The 23,552-nt window shown below is 37.1% G+C and overlaps 1 protein-coding gene across 2 annotated transcripts in view; it reads right to left on the reverse strand.

Moving 5' to 3' along the window:
- Positions 1-23,552, reverse strand: part of MCMBP (minichromosome maintenance complex binding protein) — a 68,223-nt gene that overhangs the window by 43,164 nt on the left and 1,507 nt on the right. For both annotated transcript variants that reach the window (XM_012531581.3, XM_004265766.4), the window contains exons 2-4: positions 3,284-3,369; positions 2,311-2,451; positions 2,137-2,178 (exon numbers count right to left, since the gene is read on the reverse strand). In XM_012531581.3, coding sequence (XP_012387035.2) covers positions 2,137-2,178; positions 2,311-2,451; positions 3,284-3,369 — 269 coding nt within the window. The remainder of the gene's footprint in view (positions 1-2,136; positions 2,179-2,310; positions 2,452-3,283; positions 3,370-23,552) is intronic.

A 23,552-nucleotide genomic window follows, 5' to 3' on the forward strand; every position in this document is an offset into this window, starting at 1 on the left:
AAGCTGGGACGAAGTGAGAGTGTAACATTGACATATATACACTACCAAATGTAAAGTAGGTAGCTAGTGGGAAGCAGCTGCATAGCACAGGGCGATCAGCTTGGTGGTTTGCCACCACCTAGAGGGGTGGGATAAGGAGGGTGGGAGGGAGGCTCAAGAGGGAGGAGATATGGGGATATACGTATGCATATAGCTGATTCACTTTTTTATACAGCAGAAGCTAACGTAACATTGTAAAGCAATTATACTCCAATAAAGATGTTAAAGGAAAAATGAAAAAAAATTAACTCCCTTTAAATAAACATGTTATTTTATTAAATTTTTTCAAAGACAGTGCTCATGGTAATCCCACTGTCTCTCTCATAAAAAGCTATCAGAATTAGCCCATTAAATAGGAATTTAGTGAAATACTCATTACGAGGTAGCTCTGAGATGAGATTTAAAAGTCAGATATTATTCCTTAGAAAAGGCATATTCTCTATTTCAAATATACTTAGAGATAAGAGGCAGAGAGGACCCAAGATGTAATATTGAAAAAATTATTTCAACAAACACATATTACTTTTAGAGTACCAAAAAAAACCCTTAAAAGTAAGTAAAATCTATATTCTGTTTTTTAAGAGAAAAAGAAAGAAAGAAAGGAAACAAAGAAAGAATCCCAGAGATATCAACTGAGCCTGAGATAATATATATAAGCTAAGTTTTTTCTGTGTATTTCTTTCCAGGGCCAAAGTTCCCTTTTCCTGGTATGGTGCTTTTACTTATGACTCTTTAGCAACGTAGTACAAAATGAAAACTCTTTGCCTTTGGGAGTGTCACAGATAGACAGTCTCACCTATTTCATTTCCCCATTTCCAGGGGCTGAGATTGTTGAGCTATAGAGACACTGCATTATTGTGTACTAGGAAAAAAAATGTGCATTAATTTATTAGCCTAATATGGCTTAGGGCACCTCAAACAAGGGATGCAGGAAACCTAAAGTTGACTCATTAGACTTGCACAATGGTGCATGCTATGGGGCACCCTAAAGGAAAAAGACATGGGAGAGCTGGAGGCCATCATGTGTAAGATTAAACGAATCCATCATTCGTGAGTCCGTTACTCTAAATAAGTATAGGAAGTTATCATTTTTTCTTTATAGCAACCTTTCAAATTAGGGCTTTTCTTCCATACAGATCAGCCCGCTGGGCTAAAACATTTATTCAACAGAAACAATTTATACTGTGAATTAACAGGCTGGGATTAGGGTTTATATATTAACCTCTTGAGGTTTGGGTAAGCAGGAGTCAGACTCCCAGAATGTAAAAAGCCCTAAATAACCTGATTAAACTAAGATTCTGGACTGCAAAGCAGAAATCTAATAGATCCAGAATGGAGGTAACTACTGAGGCTCACCTTTCTACTGGGGTCGTGCCTCAGCACCTGCCTGGTCAATCCCCACCTGTGATACTTGTTTTCTTTCTAACAATTGAAAATTACCACCTGTGTTTCAATAGTACCACATGAAAAACACACAAAAAGCAAAATATGAGATATTTTTAGTTAATATATTTTGACATGCTGATAATCTTCTTCTACTATTAAACCAGAAATAAGTTTTAAACTTTCCCCAGTCACAATGCCAGGCATGTTGAACAGGTGTCTGAATGAAATTAAGTTTAATTCTGCATGTTGTTCTTCTACTATCAGAAAAGCAATACCAAAGAAAATGCAGATATACTGTGGTTCCTCTAATTGCTTTTCTAGTAAGTTTCTATCTCAAAACTACCCCTTTTACAACTATAATTATATCCAGGATTCTGTCTTCTTCCCTTTCCCATTACTGATATGTAACAGAGTTTCTATTACTTCCTTTTATCAAAGAAAGCTTGAGTTTACATTTTTCCTCCCAGGAAAAGAGGGCAGGATTTAATCAAATTTAATTAAGCACGTGTAAAGCCCTAAATTAATCTTCTTTCATTTTTCTTCTACTTTTCATTTTAAAAGAACTTATCATAACCTGTAATTTTAAAAAGCAGGTATATAGGTATTAGGAAAAGAAAGGAATTAATTTTTTCATTTACAATATTCCACCTTCTAAGAGATTTTTAGATCAAAAAAAAATCATATCAGTGAATATATTTTAAGTATACATACCCCACACTCTGCTACATCTCTATATTTTCCAAAATGAAGAACCTATGACCCAAAGCAAAAAAAATAACAGTATTATATCAATCTATCAGAATCAAAATTACCATAAACAACACAAGGACAAAATTAATACTACTAATTGTAAACAGTAAGTTTCATGAATAAAGCAATACATACACGTGCTTTTGTGTTTCGGTTAACGGTTTCATAAACTCCCATGTAAAATTCAGGGTCAAACATATCCTGAATCATGCAACGGAACTTGACAAAACTGTTAGGTTTCAAATAATGAAGGGGAACTTCATTCAATGATGGTACCTTTAACGAAAACGAACAATCAAGTCAAAATATTCTGTGTATAAAACATTAAGCACATATACATAGACATACATATCCAGACTCAAACCGCAATTCCCCCCCCCCCCACACACACACAAAATCAAGGGAGCCAAATGATCCCAATGGTTAATATAACACAACTGCTAAAAAAAAGTACTTCCTGTGTTCTCGCAAGTTTGTATGATGACATTTGACTATAATGTAAAAGGATGCTTTTCCTTCATAACACTTTCCAATTAGCAGAAAGGCATTTGCTTTGTTGAGCTCTTCTCTTAAAACTCGTACATGTGGGCTTCCCTGGTGGCGCAGTGGTTGAGACTCCGCCTGCCGATGCAGGGGACACGGGTTCGTGCCCCGATCGGGGAAGATCCCACATGCCGTGGAGCGGCTGGGCCCGTGAGCCATGGCCGCTGAGCCTGCGCGTCCGGAGCCTGTGCTCCGCGACGGGAGAGGCCGCAGCGGTAAGAGGCCTGCGTACCGCAGAAAAAAAAAAAAAAAAAAACTCGTACATGTCAAGTCTTTTAAAATGAAGGTAATAAAACAAAAGATAATCGAATCTCTCACAACTACCCATTTTTTTCATGGTCAATTACTGCCACCTAGAGGCGCCAATATAGAAGCACTTATTTGCTTGAATTTAAGTTGCAAAAGACACCAAAAATCTTTTAATACATATGCACTTAAAGCACAGGGCAGTGAACATTAATTTATATATATTTAAACTGTATGTGGATTACTGCTCTACTGTGAGAAACTGCAAGTCCGCCCAACCCTCGCCACCCCCCTCCCCCGCCAATAGCAATGAGCTCACCCATTTAGGAGCATTATTTTCCTTCAGCTTTTCCTTAAAATACTCAATTACTTTCTTCTCCCAGCCAGGATTAACTCCATTTTGAGCTGAAAGAAAAATATACTGTTCAAAGCTGAAGGTACAATCTATAATAATAGACAATGTTCACACATTAGTTTAGTGTGCACCTTATTGGAAGCACTGAACAAGACACCAGAAGCTGCCCTGTTGGGGGTTTGGATATTACAATCAGGGCGAGGCTGACCCCCTGCAGGCTCTCAGGAGCTAACAATCTCCTGAGGACACCCACAGAATTAGATACGAGGCTCCCCAGACAAAGCAGAACAGGAACCATCATTTGAAAAGCAGGCTGATCTTTGAAAACATTTTTATACAGATTTTAAAAAATTTTTACAATTACCCTGAAATGAAGAGCAGAGAGTGGTGGTGTTTTTTTCTTTTAAGTTTTTATTTGGGAATAATTTCAAACTTTCAAAAACTCACAGTGAAAAATATGTCACAATGATAATTACAAAGAACACCTGTAACCTTGCCCCATTTACTTTATTTGCTTGCTCTCTCTCTCCCACGTATTTTTCTGACTCACCTGAGATTACATTACACACATCATTTATTTTTACCTTAAATAGTTCAATGTGTTTCCTAAGAATAAGGAGATTATCTTATATAACCACAGTACTTGTTATCAATCTCAAGAAATTCAAAATTGATACAATACATTTTATCTAATCTACCATCCATATTCCAACTTGTCATTTGACCCAACACTATCCTTTATTGCACTTTTTCCACTTCAGTACAGGACCCAGTCTAGAATCACATACTGCTTTTAGCTATCGTGTTTTTTTTATCTCCTTTATTCTGGAACAGTTCCTCAATCTTTATCTCTTATGACACTGACACTGCAGAATACAAACCCTTTATTAAAAAATAGAAATCTCCTCACTGGGTCTGTCTGACGTTTCCTTATGAGTAGATTGCAGTTACGTGTTACCAGTCAGAGTGCTACATAAGGATGCTGTGCCCTTGTAGGTACATCATTTAGAGACAAGATGTCCATCTTCCCCTCATCGATGACGTTAATTTTCATCACCCAAAGTGACAGCCAATTTCTCCACTGTAGTTACTTTCTTCCCCTTACAACTAATAAGCAATCTACAGGAGATACCTCAGACAATTATCATGAAACTTGCCCTGCTCCCAAGATTCAGCATCCATTTTATGCTTCTTGCAATGATGATTGCAAAATCAGAGAAAGGTGTTTTTAATGTCATGTTAAAGAAAACCAGACTTTGAAAAATTATGGGAATTGGTCAAGACCAAAGAGTGAATCATCAACAGAATTAGGAATATATGTTTTCATGAACTAGAACTACCTAACCATAGCTGGTCAGTACTTCCACCATCACACAGGTACCATACTCATCACACAGGTGCTATGGAGATGTGGCGTAAAGGAATTTTGTCTATATTTGTTGTGGAGCTGATTCTGTTAGAAATACTCATAAAATCCTGCTAACACCATGCTGCAGCAGAGATTCCAAATGCTTTCACTTAACTGAGCAAAGGACAGTTCTTAAAAAGAACTCGTGGAGGTGAAAAACGAGGAAGTGATTCTGATGTGCAATGAGGGTTAAATCTACTACTAGTAAACCAGTCCTCAAAGCTTGGTCCCCAGACTAGCAGTATTAGCACCACCTGAGTGGTTGTTAGGCAAATTCTTCAGCCCATCCAAGACCTACTGAATCAGAAACTCTGGAGGTGAAGCCTAGCGATTCATGTTTTAAAATACCCTCGAGGTGATTCTGATGCACACTAACATTTGAGAACCACTACTCTACTAGACACATGCCAATAAATGATTACTGAATTGGACGGTGGGGGGAGGGGACCAGAATGGGTATTTTTGCTTCTAGTCCAAATGGATGTTTAAAGAAAAGACCTACATGCAGCCATGACTGCGAACACCACTATGCTGACTGCATTTGTGTAAGAAACTTGAATATACCACATCACAGGTGATGAGGCTACATCAAAGAGTGATTGGGAAGCAGTAAGTTACTTCTAAGTAACTTACATGTATACAAAATGTTCTTAAGTAAAGGCCAGCTTACTAATATCTTGTACTGCTGGACAATTCAAGGACTGCAATAGATAATTCCAAAATTATCAAGAGTACAATAACTGGGCTTCCCTGGTGGCACAGTGGTTGAGAATCTGCCTGCTAATGCAGGGGACACGGGTTCGAGCCCTGGTCTGGGAGGATCCCACATGCTGCGGAGCAACTAGGCCCATGAGCCACAACTACTGAGCCTGCGCATCTGGAGCCTGTGCTCCACAACAAGAAAGGCCGCGATAGTGACAGACCCACGCACCGCGATGAAGAGTGGCCCCCGCTTGCCACAACTAGAGAAAGCCCTCACATAGAAACAAAGACTCAACACAGTAAAAATAAATTAATAAACTCCTACCCCCAACATCTTCTTTAAAAAAAAAAGAGTACAGTAACTATCCATTATTTATTAAGCCTACTGTGTGCCCAGCACTCTGCCAGGTGCTATCAGGATATTTAAAATTGAAGGAACTTAAAGCTAAGATAAGCTATGGATAGAATAACAGGCAAAAGCAAAGAAGAGAAACTAACGTAGGTCAAAAAAATCTCAGTGAGGGCTTCTGAAAGAGGTGTTTGAGCCAGGCCTGGGAAGAAGGGTAGAACTGAAACATGTTGAGGTATGAGGGATGGGCATATTCCAGACGTAGAGCACTCTGGGGGAAGAAAGAGTAATGGTAAATCAAGGACAAGGATGGACACTACCAGAAATTCAAATACATGGAGCACAAAGTGCCTGGAAAAGAATAAAGCTACTGAACAAAAGGAAGATGAGGCCAAACACATCACAGAGTTTTCAATGCCAGGCTACAGATCTGCTCTCTATTCACAAACAATTCACCTTTACATTTCCAGGGTCTAGCAAGGGCCTGGGACATAGCTATCGGAGTTAGAGAAATAAACATTAAATAAGTACAACGTAGAGAAAATAGGTTGTTTCGCAAGACTAGCATCCATTTCCCCTTTTTCTAGTGACAGTGCCTCTTTTTGAGGGAGGAACCACAGCACCGTTACTCCCAGCCCAAGGGTGGACCTGACCTAGACCTCACAGTGGTTCTGATGATCAGTTTAGGAATGCATCAATCAAGGACAATCCTGGGAATAAGGCTTAGTAGCTGGGCTCAACATTATAGGTTATAATCCCGCAGCTGCGTGTGGCCACAGTGACCAAGGTCTGTCTGAAAACTAAGCCATCCCAGAGGAAAGTGGAGTAAAAAGGCTGATTTCTGTAGACACAGTGTGAAGTATTTGGCTGTAATTGAGCCTGACGTTAACCCTCTCAGGAACCGTTACCTGAGACAACGTATTCATCTTCTCTGGTTTAAGCAGAATTGAGTTGGGCCATTTGCAACCAAGAGACCTGCTGAGCACACACATATCACTCTATTATATTTCCCATGAATTCCTGGCCATCTGAATGTGGGCACCACTGCACTCAATCCTGCCCTAGTTTAAGTGGTCAGGGGAACTGAGGAACAAAAAATATATACACTTTCACACTCTCACCAACAGCATATGAGGGTTCTATATAACCTCACCAACACTTGGTCTTGTCAATCTTTTTAATCCTAGTCATTGTGCTGGGTATGCAGTAATATTTCACTGGGGTTTGAATATGCATTTCCCTAAGGACTAGTGATGTACACCTTTTCATATGTTTATTGACCATTCCAATAAATCCTTTTGTGAGGTGCCTGCTTATTAATTTTGCCCATCTTTTAAAAAAATGATTTTGTTGGGAATTCCCTGGCAGTCCAGTGGTTGGGACCCCACGCTCTCACTGCCAATGGCCAGGGTTCACTCCCTAGTTGGGGAACTAAAATCCCAATCCACGCAGTACGGCCCAAAAAAAAAAAAAGATTTTGTTGTGGCATCAATGATTTGTACAAATTTTGTGTATTCTGGATGCAAGTCTTTTGTCAGATATATGTAGGGCAAGTATTTTCTCCTAATCTGTAGTTTGCTTTTTGACATTCTTAATGGTGTCTTTTGATGGGAAGTTTTCAATTTTGACGAAGTCCAACTTTTCAATTTTTTCTTTTATGTTTACTGACCCCAAGGTCATAAAGATATTCTCCTGTTTTTCACATTTAAGTCTGTAATCCATATCAAATTAATGTTTTTGATTATAGTGTGACATAGACATCAAGGCTCATTTTTTTCCAAAAAGCTATCCATTTGTACCAGCATTATTTAATTAAACAACTTTCTAGCAGTAAATTGCTTTGGCAAACAGAGTAACAATTAACTGTCACACATCTACCAAAGAGAAAATATGCAAAAAAAATAACCACTCACTAAACATATGCACTCACTAAACCCATGGTCAAAGACAGGAACTTCACTCATACACTGCCAATCTTTCCTGCTATAGAATTAGCAAACTATCATAGTTCCAAGTCCATCAGTGATGAGAAATAGATGTTGTGACTGGGGGAAAGTCTCCTGGTTGGTCCTCAGCAGCAATAAATGATAGATTTTTAAAAAATAAATAAATAAATAAATTGCTTTGGCACTACTGTCAAACTCAACTCATTGTATTTACGTTAATGTATTTCTAGACTTTCTGTTATGTTACACTGATCTAGTTGTCTATCCTTATGCCAATACCATATTGTTTTAATCACTACAGCTTGATAGTCTTAAAATCAGGTAGTTATGTTCTTCATCTTTGTCTTCAAGTCTGTCTTGATTACTCTAGATCCTCAAGTTTTCTAAATAATTTTGAGGAACAACTTGTCTTTTATATAAAGTCTGCTGAAATTTTGATTAGGTTTATATTGCACAGTATAGATTTGAGGAGAACTGACATCTTAACAATATCGAGTCTTCCAAGCTATGAACTCTCCCATGGGAGAGAGCACAAGGAAACCTATGTATAAATTCCAAGAGACTCCATCTGTCTTTTCCCCTTATGATCCGGCTGTGTATCCTTACCATGCTGCTTTAATAAATCTTAGCCAGGAGTACAACTACATACTGAGTCATATATGTCATTTTAGTGAATCTCCAAACATACGGTTGGTTTTGGAACCCCCAACACATAAGTGTATCAATAGTTCATTTCTTTTTTATTGCTGAGTAATATACCACTGTTCAGCCGAACTACGATTTGTTTCTCCATTCACCTGTTGAAGGACATTTAGATTGTCTCCAACTTTTGATGACTATAAATAAAACCATTATAAACACTTTTTGTGTGAACATAAACTTTCATTTCTCTAGGGGAAAAACCTAAGAATGCGACAGCTAGGTGTATATATATATATATGTATGTGTGTATGTATATACACACATACATATATATATTATTATGACTAACATTTTAAGATTCTGCCTATTTCCCAGAGTGGCTGTACCATTTTGCATTCTCACCAGCAAGGTATAAGAGATTCAGCTGTTTGCATTCTTACCACTACCTGGTATTGTCAAAATTTTTAAAAAATTTTAGCTCTAGGGCTTCCCTGGTGGCACAGTGGTTGAGAGTCCGCCTGCCGATGCAGGGGACACGGGTTCATGCCCCGGTCCGGGAAGATCCCACATGCCACGAAGCGGCTGGGCCCGTGAGCCATGGCTGCTGAACCTGCGTGTCTGGAGCCTGTGCTCTGCGACAGGAGAGGCCACAACAGTGAGAGGCCCGTGTACCGCAAAAAAAAAAAAAAAAAAAAAATTTTAGCTCTACCAGTAGTTGCGATATCCCATTATGCTTTAAATTTGCATTTCCCTAGTGACTAATGATACTAAATTCTTTTCATGTGGTTATTTGCCATCCTTATATTCTCTCTGGTGAAGTGTCCATTCAAATCTACTTAAATCTTTTGCCCCTTTTTAAACTGGCTTAATAATCATTACATTTTCCTTATATATTCTAGATATGTCCTTTATCTGATACATGATTTTCAGGTATATTCTCTCAGCCTTTCATTTGCCTAACAATGCTTTTGCAAAACAAAGTTTATAATTTTGATGAAGCCCAATTTATCAAATTTTTGTTTTTATGCATTGTGTCTTTGGAATTATGTCTAAGAACTCATAGCCAAACCCTGGGTCATGAAGATCTTCTCTTTATTTCTAAAAGTTTAACAGTTTAAACACTTAGATCTATGACCCATTTTGAGTTTGTTTTTCTATAAGGCATGAGATTTAGGTTGCAAGTAATATTTCTGCATTTAAATGTCTAATTGTTCCAATATCTTAGTTGAAAATAATCTTATTTTTCTATTGAATTGGCTTTTGTATATTTGTCAAAAGACAATTACGGCAACAAGAACGTGCCTTAAAAACATGCTAAGTGAAATAATACAGACAAAAAAGACAAATACTGTATCCACTTATATGAAGTATCTAGAATAAGCAAATGCATAGAGACAAAAAGTAAAACAGGTTCCAGGTGGGCAATGGAGGGAGAGTGGACCTGAGAGGAGGGAACTCCATTTTATCTTGAGTGAATCTGGATAGTAGGTGGCTGTGGTAGACAGAATAATGCACCCCCCAGCCACAAAGATGTCCACATTCTAATCCCCAGAACCTGTGAATATATTGTTACATGGCAAAAGGGAATTTAGGCGGAGCTGACCTTAAAACAGGGAGATTATCTGGGGGGATCCAAGGTAATTACAAGGGTCCTTAAAAGTGGTAGGAGGCAGAAGAGGAAGTCTGAGTAAGAAGATGTGAGAAAAACTTGACCAGCTGTTGCTGGCTTTAAAGATGGAGGGGGGCCACAACCCAAGAAATGTTGGCAAACTCTAGAAGCTGGAAAAAAGACAAGGAAGTAGATTCTCCCCTAGAGCCTCCAGAAAGGAATGCAGTCCTGCTGACAACTTGATCTTATCCCAGTGAGACCCAAATCAGACTTCTGACCTCCAGAAGTGTAAGATAATAAATTTATATAACAAACGCTGGAGAGGGTGTGGAGAAAAGGGAACCCTCCCACACTGCTGGTGAGAATGAAAGTTGATGCAGCCACTATGGAAAACAGTATGGAGGTTCCTCAAAAAACTAAAAATAGAGTTAACATATGATCCAGCAACCCCAGTCCTGGGCATATATATGGACAAAACTATAATTCAAAAAGATACGTGAACCCCTATATTCACAGCAGCACTATTCACAATAGCCAAGAAATGGAATCAACCTAAAAGTCCATCAACAGATGAATGGATAAAGAAGATGTGGAACATATATACAATGAAAACTACTTGACTATAAAAAAGAATGAATGCCATTTGCAGCAACATGGATGGACCTAGAGATTATCATACTAAGTGAAGACAGAGAAAGACAACTACCATATGACATCACTTATATGTGGAATCTAAAATATGACACAAATGAACTTACCTACAAAACAGAAACAGACTCATAGAGAACAGACTTGTGGTTGCCAAGGTGGAGGCAGGTGGAGGAGGGATGGATTGGGAGTTTGGGATTAGCAGATGCGACTAATAGTATACATAGAATGGATAAACAACAAGGTCCTACTGTATAGCACAGGGAACTATATTCAATATCTTGTGTAAACCATAATGGAAGAGAATATAAAAAAGTGTGTGTGTGTGTGTGTGTATATATATATATATATATATATATCTGAATCACTTTGCTATACAGCAGAAATTAACACAACATTGTAAATCAACTCTACTGTAATAAAAAAATAAATATATGTTGTCTTAAGCAACTAAATTTGTGGTAGTTTGTTACAAAAGAAATAGGAAATTAATAGGGTGTTTTTTAAGGAATTGGTCGATTTCATCCAAGTCATTCAATTTATGCCCAGAGAGCTGTTTGTATTATTCTTTTTGTGTCTGTATTATTCTTTCACATGTCTCTAACAGTATCTCCCATTTCGTTCCTGATGTCAGTAATCTTTGTCTTCCTTTCTTTTTTCTTTGCCAGTCTGAAGATGCATATGAATTTTATTGATCTTTTTGGGTAAAAAAACAACAAAACATCCAACGAGCTTTGGGTTTCATTGATTTTCTTTTTCTCTGTTTTCAACTTCATTCATTTCTGCTCTATATTATTTCCTTTGTTCTGTGTGATTTGGGTTTATTTTGCTCTTCTAGTTTCATAAAGTATAAGCTTAAATTATTGGTTTGAGACCTTTCTTCTCTTCTAATAAATGCCCTTGAAGTCTCTCAGTACATCTTTGGCTTATCTCACAAATTTTGATATGTTGTGTTGTCATTTTCCTTTAGTTTAAAATATTTTAAAATTTCCCTTGTGACTTCTTTTTGATCCACAAATTGTTCAGAATGTTATTTTCACAAGTCTGAATTTCTTGTTATCTGTTACTGATTTCTATTCTAATTACATTATGGTCAGAGAACATACTTTGATGATTCCAATTCTCTTAGGTTTGTTAAATATTTGTTTTATGACTTAGGATGTGGTTTACCTTGGTGAATGAATGTTCCATGTGCACTTGAAAAGAATGTGTATTCTGCTGTTGTTAAGTAGAGGGTTCTACAATAGTGAGATCTATTTGACTGATGGTGTTCTATATCCTTGCTGCTTTCTCTTCACTAGTTCTGGTACAGTTCTGAGAAGAGTAGTAGCATGTCCGACTATAATTGCAGACTTGTCTATTTCGCCTTTTAGTTCTGTCAGTTTCTGCTTGTATTTTGAAACTCTTGCTAGGTGTATTTACATTTAGGTCTTCTTGGTGAATTGACTATTTTATCATTATGTAATGCGCCTCTTCTTCTTCTTCTTACACAACCTTTCCTAAAAAGAATTTAAAATTTAAAAAGACTGCAATAAAGAGGTAGACACAGGATCCAAGAAACAACAGAATTCAGAACGCAATGGAAAAAAAAAAAAGTCCCAGTATGAAAACTAAGCAACAAACCTAAAAAGCAACTGACACAAATTAAAGGAGTGATTCAACAGGCTCATTAAAGAACATCCACGAAAAGATAACAGTCTGGAGTAAAAAAATGATGTGAATAAAATGCCAGGAGAACTTAGTGAAAATGATGTCAAAATTCTCTTCAATGGGGAGAAAATGCAATAATACAAACAAATATAAGTAAATTAAATTTTAACATAAGAAAATAAGATACATATATACCTGACATAGCCTCCAAAATACATAAAGCAACAACTTTCAAAACTAAAGAGAAAAAAAATAAAACAGCAATCACAATTAGACTTTTCCACAGCTCTCTCAAAACATAAATTAAGCACAAAACACAAAAACAAATAATATAGCAAAATGAATAAGATAATTAATAAATTCTCTAATAAATATATAAATATCCAAACAGAGAGTGTATTTTTTAAGTACACAGGACATTCACAAAAAGTTCTATGTACTAGCCACAAAGGAAACCTCAATAGACATGAAACATACAATGTTTTCTGACCAAAATGTGACAAGGTAAGAACTCAGTAACAAAAGGAAAGCTTAAAACAACTGCATCCTCATGTCCTTGATGATTTAAGAAAAAACAAATAAACTTATACTATTAAAAAATCCTTAGTTTAGAAAGGAATATGGAGTGATAATTATCAAATACTCTTGGATGACAAAGAAACCTGTACAGGTTAATATCTGTGGGCTACTAAAGTGGTGTTTAGGAAGAAAGTTACAGATTTTAACACATTTATCAAATACCAAGAGAGAATGGAAATAGATGAGTTTATTAGCATTCAAGTTAAGAAGCTAAAAAAAAGAGCAATAGGGACTTCCCTGGTGGCGCAGTGGTTAAGAATCCGCCTGCTAATTCAGAGGACACGGGTTTGAGCCCTGGTCCAGGAAGATCCAACATGCCGCGGAGCAACTAAGTCCATGCGCCACAACTACTGAGTCTGCGCTCTAGAGCCCGTGAGCCACAACTACTGAGCCCACGTGCCACAACTACTGAAGCCCGCGCGCCTAGAGCCCGCGCTCCATGACAAGAGAAGCCACCGCAATGAGAAGCCTGTGCACCGCAACAAAGAGCAGCCCCTGCTCGCCGCAACTAGAGAAAACCCACACGTAGCAACAAAGACCCAATGCAGCCAAAAAATAAATTAATTTAAAAGAAAAAAAATTTTTAATTAAAAAAGAAGAGCAATAAAACAAACCAAAGAGTAAGAAAGGAAATAAAGCTAAGGGCAGACATCAATGGAATGGAGAACAAAAACACCAATACAAATGATTAATATTAAGACAGACAAATTTTCTGGCACGCCTGTACAGGAGAAAAAGATAAAAAGAAAGAAAGAATAAAATATACAAATAAATAAAAACAACAGGATACAAATAAGACACAGAACTATAAGGAAAAAGTAACAAAACTTTAAAAGGAGAAATGCTATAGATAAATACTAAAAACTATATATAATATCATGAAGTATGAACTAACAATTTTGAAAATTCAGATAAAATGGATGAATTTCTGAAAAAATATAAGTTGCCAAAATTGGCACAAGATTAGAAGACTGAGTTCTTATTTTTATCACAATTTGGTCAAAAAAAATTGTAGGTCCAATATCAATGAGAGAAACAAAAGAAACAGTAGCTAATCCTTCCTCCCAATCCCATGAAGTCCCAAGTCCAGAAAATTCTGCAGTTTCAGGACAACTTCACAAAAGATAAAGAAGCAAAACTCCTATATAAACTATTAACTTCTGAATCCAATGGAATATATATTTAAAAAATCATGTTCAAGCAGTACTTTTATCCCAATAATGCACAAGTTTGTTATTAGAAAATCTATTAGTGTAATCTGCCACACTAAAAGATTAAAGAAAAGAAAAATGACCTTCTCGGGGGATACAGAACCAAGCATTTGATGACGTCCAAGACCTATTTTATTATGAAAAACTGTAAATTATGGCTTGATATTAAACCTTGGGGTTTAAGAGAAATGATTTGACCTTGTTCTTAAAAGACTATTCTTAAACCAAAATAATTTAATGACAAGATTGTACTCCAGCTTACTTAGTTTATACATGGTAGTTTGCACCTCTTAATCTCCTACCCCTATCTTGCCACTCCTTCCTTCCTCTTCCCCACTGGTAACCACTAGTTTGCTCTCTATATCCATGTATTTCTTTTTGGTTATATTCAGTAGTTCATTTACTCTGATTTTTAACCTTTCTAACATGATCAGACAAAGCACAAATTATAGTCACAGATAGAATATAAATATTATAAACTTTGGTAATATACAATGACTGACACAAATTGGGTAGAAGCAATGGAGGGCAGTAAAGAGACACTAATTTCCTCAGTGAAAGCCTTGGAATTAGTATCTAAAATTGTTGGAGGAAAAAAGAACATGCCTGTAAATCTAAAAGGAAAGCAACAGAAGAATTAAAAATAGTATAAGTGAGAAACCAGACGCTTTTTCACTAAGAACAGGAACAAGGTAAGGATGCCCCCTCTCTCACCACTCCTTTTCAACATGGTACTGGAGTCCTAGCTAATGCAGTAAGACAAGGAAGGGAAATAAAGGTATATGGATAGGAAAAGAAAATAATAAAACTCTCTGTTTGCAGATGACATGATTTTCCACATAGAATACCCAAAAGAATCAACCAAAAAAACCCTCCTGGCGGGCTTCCCTGGTGGTGCAGTGGTTGAGAGTCCGCCTGGCGATGCAGGGGACACGGGTTCGTGCCCCAGTCTGGGAGGATCCCACATGCCGTGGAGCGGCTGGGCCCGTGGGCCATGGCCGCTGAGCCTGCGCGTCCCGAGCCTGTGCTCTGCAACGGGAGAGGCCACAACAGTGAGAGGCCCGCGTACCGCCAAAAAAAAAAAAAACCCTCCTGGCACTAATAAGCTATTAAAACAAGGTTACAGAATGCAAGGCTAACATACAAAAGTCAATCACTTTTCCTATGTACTCCCAGTGAACAAGTAGAATTTGAAATTAAAAACATAGTATCATTTGTAGTAGCATTCCCCAAAATTAAGTTCTTGGGTATAAATCTAACAAAATATGTATAAGATCTAGAGGAGGAAAGCTACAAAACTCAAAAGAAATCAAAGAAGAACTCAATAAATGGAGAGATAGTCCATGTTCATGGAGAGGAAGACTCAATATTTTTAAGATGTTGGTTTTTCCCAACTTGATCTACACATTCAATGCAATTCCAATCAAATTCCAACAGGTTATTTTGTGCATACTGACAAACTGAATCTAAAGTTATAGAGAGGCAAGAGACCCAGAATGGCCAGCAATAGTGAAGAACGAAGAACAAAGAACAAAGTTGGAGGACAAAGAACCCTTAAAACTCAATAAGAAAATGAACAACCCAATTTAAAAATGCGCCAAAGACCTGAACAGACGCCTCACAAAAGAATATATACATTGTGACCACCTAGAGGGGTGGAATAGGGAGGGTGGGAGGGAGACGCAAGAGGGAGGAGATATGTAGAGCTGATTCACTCTGTTATAAAGCAGAAACTAACACACCATTGTCAAGCAATTATACTCCAATAAAGATATATTTTTAAAAAAGAATATATACAGGTGGCAAATAAGCAAAAGATGCACCACATTGTATGTCATTAGGGTAATGCAAATTAAAGCAACAATGAGCTACCTCTACACTCCAAAATCCAGAATACTAACAAATGCTGGAGAGGATGTGGAACAAGAGGAACTCTCATTCATTGCTGGAAGGAATGCAAAATAGTACAGCAACTCTGGAAGACAGTTTGGCAGTTTCACATAAAACTAAACATACTCTACCCATACCAATGGCACTCCGTGGTACTTACCCAAAGGAGTTGAAAACTTATGTCCACGAAAACCCTATACACAAATGTTTATAGCAGTTTTTATTTGTAACTGCCAAAACTTAGAAGCAACTAAGATGTCCTTCACTAGGTGAATGGATAAGTAAATTGTGGTATACCCAGACAATGGAATGTAGTGCCAAAAAGAAATGCACTGATCAAGCTAGGAAAACACATGGAGGAAACTTAAATGCATATCACAAGTGAATGGAGCCGATCTGAAAAAGCTACATACTATATGATTCCAACTATATAACATTCTGGAAAAAGCAAAGAAAGCTATGGAGACAGTAAAAAACAGATCAGTGGTTGCCAGGGGTTAGAGGGGAGAGGAGAATTAACAGGCAGAGCGCAGAGGATTTTTAGGGCACAGAAACTATCCTGTATGCTGCTATGATGAATGCATGTATGTACATATTATTATACATTTGTCCAAAGCGACATAATGTAAACTATGGACTTTGAGTGATAATGATGTGTCAGTGTAAGTTCACCAATTATAACAAATGCACCACCCTGGTAGTAGATGTTGATAACAGAGGGGAGACTATGCATGTGTGGGGCAGGAGGTATTTGGGAAATCTCTATGTCTTCTGCTCAATTTTGTGGTGAACTTAAAACAGCTCTAAAGAAGTCTTCAAAAACGAGGATGGGGGGGAAAGTACACATTGAGACTCAAATGGAAGTAAAATATATATTGTTTAGAATAATGGTTGTAAATTATAAATTTTACCAAAGTATAGTAGCTAATGTTTAATGAACACTTAAAAGACTGTGCCAGGCACTATTCTAAGCACTTTATATGCATTATCTCATTTAATCCTTTTAACAGGCTTAAAAACTGGATTCTCTTATTAGTCCCATTTTACAGATGATAAAATTGAGGTAAAGAAAGGTTAATTAATTTGACATGTTCACACTCAAAGTTGGGAAGTAAGAGGGGACAAGCAGTGACCTACTACAGAAGTGGTAGGAGTAGTCTACCCTAAGTGCTAGCAATAAGAGATACATTTCCTGCACAGAATTTAAAAATAATAAAACCAACTAAAATTCATTCTGCTTCTACCATCACTGTGAATTGGCAATTCTAAACAATGTCAGTGATAAAATATTCTTCCTTGGAAAATCTTTTGTTGGTATTAATCCCAAACAATTGTGGGAACTAAACTAAAACTACTGCTGAGTTTTAGTAATATATGTGGTAGTGTCAAATTAGCACATTTTTACTACTTAACCTTTAATGAATATTGCATTCTACATAGAAGTTAATTTGAAGAATCCTCAGTTACACACTTGGCTCCCAACAGACACAGCTACATGAATATGTCTGGATAGTAAATTTCTCAGTGGTACACAACAGTCCAAATTTGGTTAGAGCAGTTAGTATCCCCCAAGCCCTGTGGTACTCTAGAGTCCTACATGTATACAAAAGATTTTAAATAAACAAACAATAACCCAGTGATTGTAAAGATGAAGAAGGAGAACTTGAGTTACTTCAATTCTATCTTCCATGGGACAACTTGTTGGAATTGTTATTTGTGTTTAATAAATCAGTGAAACAGTGAGAAGTGAGAGGTGCAGTAGGTGCAAATTTTACTCATACATGAAAATTTTACTGAATCTGAATCATATCTTAAAATTGAAATGTATTCTTCTTAAATGGCTATTTGTTTTAAAGCTAAAGAATGAATTATGAAAATATGTTAGTAACATCAGTGGAAAGATTTGGTATCTCTCTAATTTGTGTCTTTTGCAGATGTTTCAGTTTTATCAATATTCACATATTAGTCATCGGACAATTCTTTATATAAAATATTATTATATCAAACTATAACTAAAAGACCAAAATTCAAACTATTAGGTAGGTATAAACACTACCAAGTAAACAGTTGAGTTTCGTCTGCTGAAACTTGCTGAGTTATTCTTAATACAAAGAATTCATTAATTATACAATTAATACAAACTTATTCAAATCTAAAGTGTGGTACCCATACCAACATGAAACAACATCAACATAACAGAACTCAACAACAAAAAATTCTAAAATGGGCAGGGAGAAATTGATAGAAGCAATGTCTAGATCTATTTTGAAAATATGTAATTACCTTAAGCACTGCATATAGCTTTATTTCATGATTATTACTGAAAATAATTCTGTAGTATAAAGAAGGGAGATATTAAAAAATGATTATAGACAAATATCCTGGGTATGGCCCTGTAGTTAAGAAGCAGTCTGGCTCTAGAATCTGTAATCTTTTTTGTTTTGTTTTGTTTTTTGTTTTAACATCTTTATTAGAGTATAATTGCTTTACAATGGTGTGTTAGTTTCTGCTTTATAACAAAGTGAATCAGCTATACATATAAATATATCCCCATATCTCCTCCCTCTTGCGTCTCCCTCCCACCCTCCCTATCCCATAGAATTTGTAATCTTTACTATTCTCTATTACCAAAAGAACTAAACGCACTACACATTCAATGCAATCCCTATCAAAATGCCAAGTGCCTTTTTTTGCAGCAATGACAGACTGATCCTAAATTCATATGGAAATACAAGGGATTCTGAAGAGCCAAAACAATCTTAAAAAAAAAAAAAAAGGAACAAATTTGGAGGACTCACATATCACTTCAAACTACAGGGTTTCCCTGGTGGCGCAGTGGTTGAGAATCTGCCTGCCAATGCAGGGGACACGGGTTCGAGCCCTGGTCTGGGAAGATCCCACATGCCGCGGAGCAACTAGGCCCGTGAGCCACAACTACTGAGCCTGCGCGTCTGGAGCCTGTGCTCCGCAACGAGAGGCCGCGACAGTGAAGAGGCCGGCGCACCACGATGAAGAGTGGCCCCGCTTGCCGCAACTGGAGAAAGCCCTTGCAAAGTAAACAAAGACCCAACACAGCCAAAAATTAAAATAAAATGAAATAAAGAATTATTCTGCAAAAAAAAAATAAAAACAACTTACTACAAACCTACAGTAATCAAGACAACATAGTACTGGCAGAAGGGTAAACATATAGATCAACGGAATGAAATTGAGAGTTCAGAAATAAAGCTATACATCTATGGTCAAATGATACACACACATACACATTTTTTAAACAAAGTTGCCAAACCCATTCAGTGGGGGAAGAATAGTTTTTTCAACAAACAGTGCTGTGGGGCTTCCAGACTGGTGAACACAACCACATACTGAAAGGGTAGCGCACCCAAGTTCCATGAAGACAGAAGTTCTTCCACAAGGGACCCTTCCACACCTTGCCCTATGTACCTCTTCATCTGCATCCTTTATGATATCCTTCAAAATAAACTGGTAAATGTTAAAACACAAACACACACACAACATGCTGGGACACATGCTAGAGAATGAATTCGGATCCCTACCTCATACCATATACAAAAATTAATTCAAAATGGATCCAAGACCTCAATGTAAGGAGCTAAAACTTAAAAATTCTTAGAAAGAACATAGGTGTTAATCTTTGTGACCTTGCATAAGACAATGGTTACCTAAATATGACACCAAAAGCATAAGCAACTAAAGGAAAAAGAGATAAACTGGACATCATCAAAATTAAAAATTTGCATCAGAAGACACTATCAAGAAAGTGAAAAGACAATTTATAGAATGGTAGAAAATATTTCCAAATCATATATCTGATAAGGGTCTAATATTCAGAATATATAAAGAACTCTTATAACTCAACAGTAAAAGACAAAACCCCAATTTAAAATCTGCAAAGGGGAATTCCCTGGCAGTCCAGTGGTTAGGACTCTGCGCTTTCACTGCAGAGGGCGCAGGCTCAATCCCTGGTCAGGAAACTAAGATCCTGCAAGCTGCGTGGCGTGGCCAAAAAAAATAAAAATATCAACAAAAACCTGCAAAGAACTCGAAGAGACATTTCTCCAAATGAGATATATAAATGGCCTATATGTATATGAAAAGACACTATTATACTATTATCATTACAGTAATACAAATCAAAATCACAATGAGATACCAGTTCACCCCATTAGGATGGCTATTACTAATAAAACAATAGATCATAACAAGTGTTGAAGTGGACTGGAGAAATTGGGACCCTCATACATTGCTGGTGGAAGTGTACAATGGTGCACACACTTTGGGAAAAAGTTCCAGCATAAAATTACCAGATGGCCCAGCAATCCCACTCTGAGACATATTCCCAAGAGAGCTGAAAACATATTTACACAAAAACTTGTACATGAATGTTTATAGCAGCACTATTCACAATAGCCAAGTGTTCACCTATGGATAAATGAATAAACAAAATATGGTATATCCATACTATGGAATATTATTTTTGGATAAAAAGGAATACAGTACTGATACATGTATCAGTACTGTACAAATACAGTACTGATACATGCTACAACATAAATGAACCTCGATAACATTATGCTACGTTAAAGAAACCAGACGCAAAAGGCCACAAGTTATATGTGCCCATTTATATGAAATGCCCAGATTAGGTAAACCATAGACAGAAGTAAATTAGTGGTTGCAAGAGGAAGGAGGAGGGGGCAGTTGGGAGTGGCTGCTAACAGATAATGGGGCTTCTTTCTGGGGTGATGGAAATAATGTGGTGATAATTGCACTCATAGTGAACATACTAAAACCCAAAGAACTGTACATTTTAAAACAGTGAATTTTATGTTATATCTCAATGAAGAAAAAAGAACTATAATCGGAAACAGTTAAAACTGGTGACCTCAGTGGGAGAAGAGCAGCATACTTCTACTCTTCATTTAATACTATCATGCTGGCTTTTTTTAACCATAGGCAAGTTATTATTCAATAATTTTAAAATGCATATATGTACACGTATATATATCTACATATATGCACATGTATAGATATATGTATTTATGCTTTTGCCACAGCTGCCCAATCCATTCATCTTCTCTGAGAACTTCCCCCACTGCTGAGGTATGGGCGTCAATAGTTACGACTATCCTACATAACACTGCCCTGGCCATAGCTGACTAGTGGACCCCTGACTCTATGGTGGGCCAATCAGATTCTCTAACCCTGGAATTTGAGATTAAGATAAAGATGCTAGCTCAAGTGGGTTGGAACTGACAGGTGAAACTGGGAGCTGTGGAACAGAGAAAGATAAAGTTTGTGTGCAGAGATGAACATAGCCTAAGGGAGAAAAACTGAGAAGCGCTGCTTGGTTGGATTCCTGCTAGTTTTCCAATTCCATTCAGCAGTCTCTTGGGATACCAAGCCACCCTTGGGTTTTATCGCCTTATAACAAATCACTTTTTTTCAGTGGTCTAACAAGGGCCAGGTGGTAGGAGAGATCGAAGGTGGGTACAGACAAAAGGGGGTGAACTGTCGGTACAGAATCATGGTGACAATAAAAAAGCAGACAGACTTTTAGATGATTTTATTATTGCTTTAAATTCTCTAAAATGCTAGTGATAAAATACTACTCCTTTCCCTCCTCCACACACCAACGTCCTTTTTTTCATGAGCTAGTCTAGTTCTAGTTCTGTTAGATATGACCGAAGTGCCTTGAATATAATCAGAACTAATGATCCTGACCCAACCAGCAAACTGAAGAGAACGTACATAAAGAATCAGTTGATAAGCATTCCTACTTTTCTGAAATTAACAGCAGTTATTAATTCACAGGAAAAAAAACTCCTTCTTTAAAATAAAAAATGATTAAAAGAAAAAGAAGTATACAAAACTTTTTCTCATCTAAGATTCCTGCTCTTGTTTAAGGGAAGCAATTTAATATGGGTCAGTAAATGAACAAGCACTGTGGGGACTGAGCCATCAGCATTACGCACATAACAGAGCCCAATAAAGTATTCCTAAATCTTAAGCCTTTGGCCCTCAAGATTCTACATATAAAATCTTTTAGAAACTGGTACAGAAACATAAAAGGCATTTTATGAAGGCTTATAGGAAAAAATTTACATACGAACAATTGTAATATGGCAGATACAAATTCAAAATATGGATTGGTTCACAAAGATGAATTATGATTCATACAGTTATGATTGGCCTCTAAGAGAATTTCAAAGTTTCTTATCCAAACCAAGAAAAAAGAATTAGGATTTGCATGTGAGAGTAACTCATACCTGGTACGATCACATCGCATTCTCTGAACCAATACAATGTCCACCAGGACTGTCCTTAGTTTAGATTTGTGGTCACAGTAACCACCACAATTTATACCATTTCTGATTGATTAATCAGTCTTTCCACTGCCTCTCCTCAGCAAATGTTCACGGAGCCCTTCTGATGTACAGGTATATTCTAGGTGAATAAAGCAGATACACAGCCTGAATTCCCAGGGTTAAAATACAGCCGAGGAACCCAAGAAACAAGTGATTTCAACAACATGCTTTACAAGCTAATTTCTAGGCCACACAGGATCCTATAATTACATGCAGCAGGAGGTACCTAACTGAGGTTCCCAAAGGAAGAGTAAGATTTAGCCAGGAAAGTGGCCCTGGGAGAGGAAGTGGGGACCAGGCAAAGGAAATAGCCTATGCAGAAAGCCTAGAGGCAAGGTTCAAAATCAAAGAAGTGAAAAAAGGTTCAATATGAGGGGGAATATAGTGATGAAGTCTGAGAGCTGGGCAGGGGCGGGGCCCAGAAGCTTCATAAACCACAACAGACGGGCACTCCTTTTCTATCTGGGGGAAAGATGGATTCAAAACAATTTCCTACTAAACCAAAAAGAGTCTACAAGTTTAACACCTCACTTACTTCTCACCTGTAAATGCTGTTATGATAAAGTTATTCAATATATTCACAGTGATAGGAAAATATAGCAAAAATATATACTATACATCAGAACAGCTTCTACAAAAACATCATGACTGTAAGTATTAGTTGTTTTCTCTGTAAGACACACCTGTATGAGAATAAGACATTCTGGAGGGAAACACATCCACAAGGTCCAGGTTCCCACAACACTACACAAACTTTACAAAATACTGTGAAGCCAATATTTTATATCCAAATTACACCTTTTGTACTATAATGAGTCGTCTGCCTCTTAGGATCATACATGCAGGAGACAAAATCTGACACAAATACATTCAAATATATACCAAATATCAAATCATCTCATTGATCCAGCAAGACTAGGATAGGAGTATTTCTCATAAATAAATTTTCTAAACATCAATAACGGGAACTTCACCCTTTAAGCACCAAAACTTACTTTTGAAAGATTTTTCCTAAAAAGTATTTACGCCCCTGAACCCTCCTAAACCTACTGTGCAACTTAATCTTCACTCCACATTTTGGTGCCATCACTTTGGAAATCAATTATTAGTTCCAGTATTCATTACGAACATCAATCACTAGGATTCAGTGGAGAGGTATATGCCCCTTCCTCAAAAGCACCCTTGACGAATATACAGTGATTCAAAAAAA

This window comes from Orcinus orca, chromosome 14, assembly GCF_937001465.1.
Source record: "Orcinus orca chromosome 14, mOrcOrc1.1, whole genome shotgun sequence".
NCBI lineage: Eukaryota > Metazoa > Chordata > Mammalia > Artiodactyla > Delphinidae > Orcinus > Orcinus orca.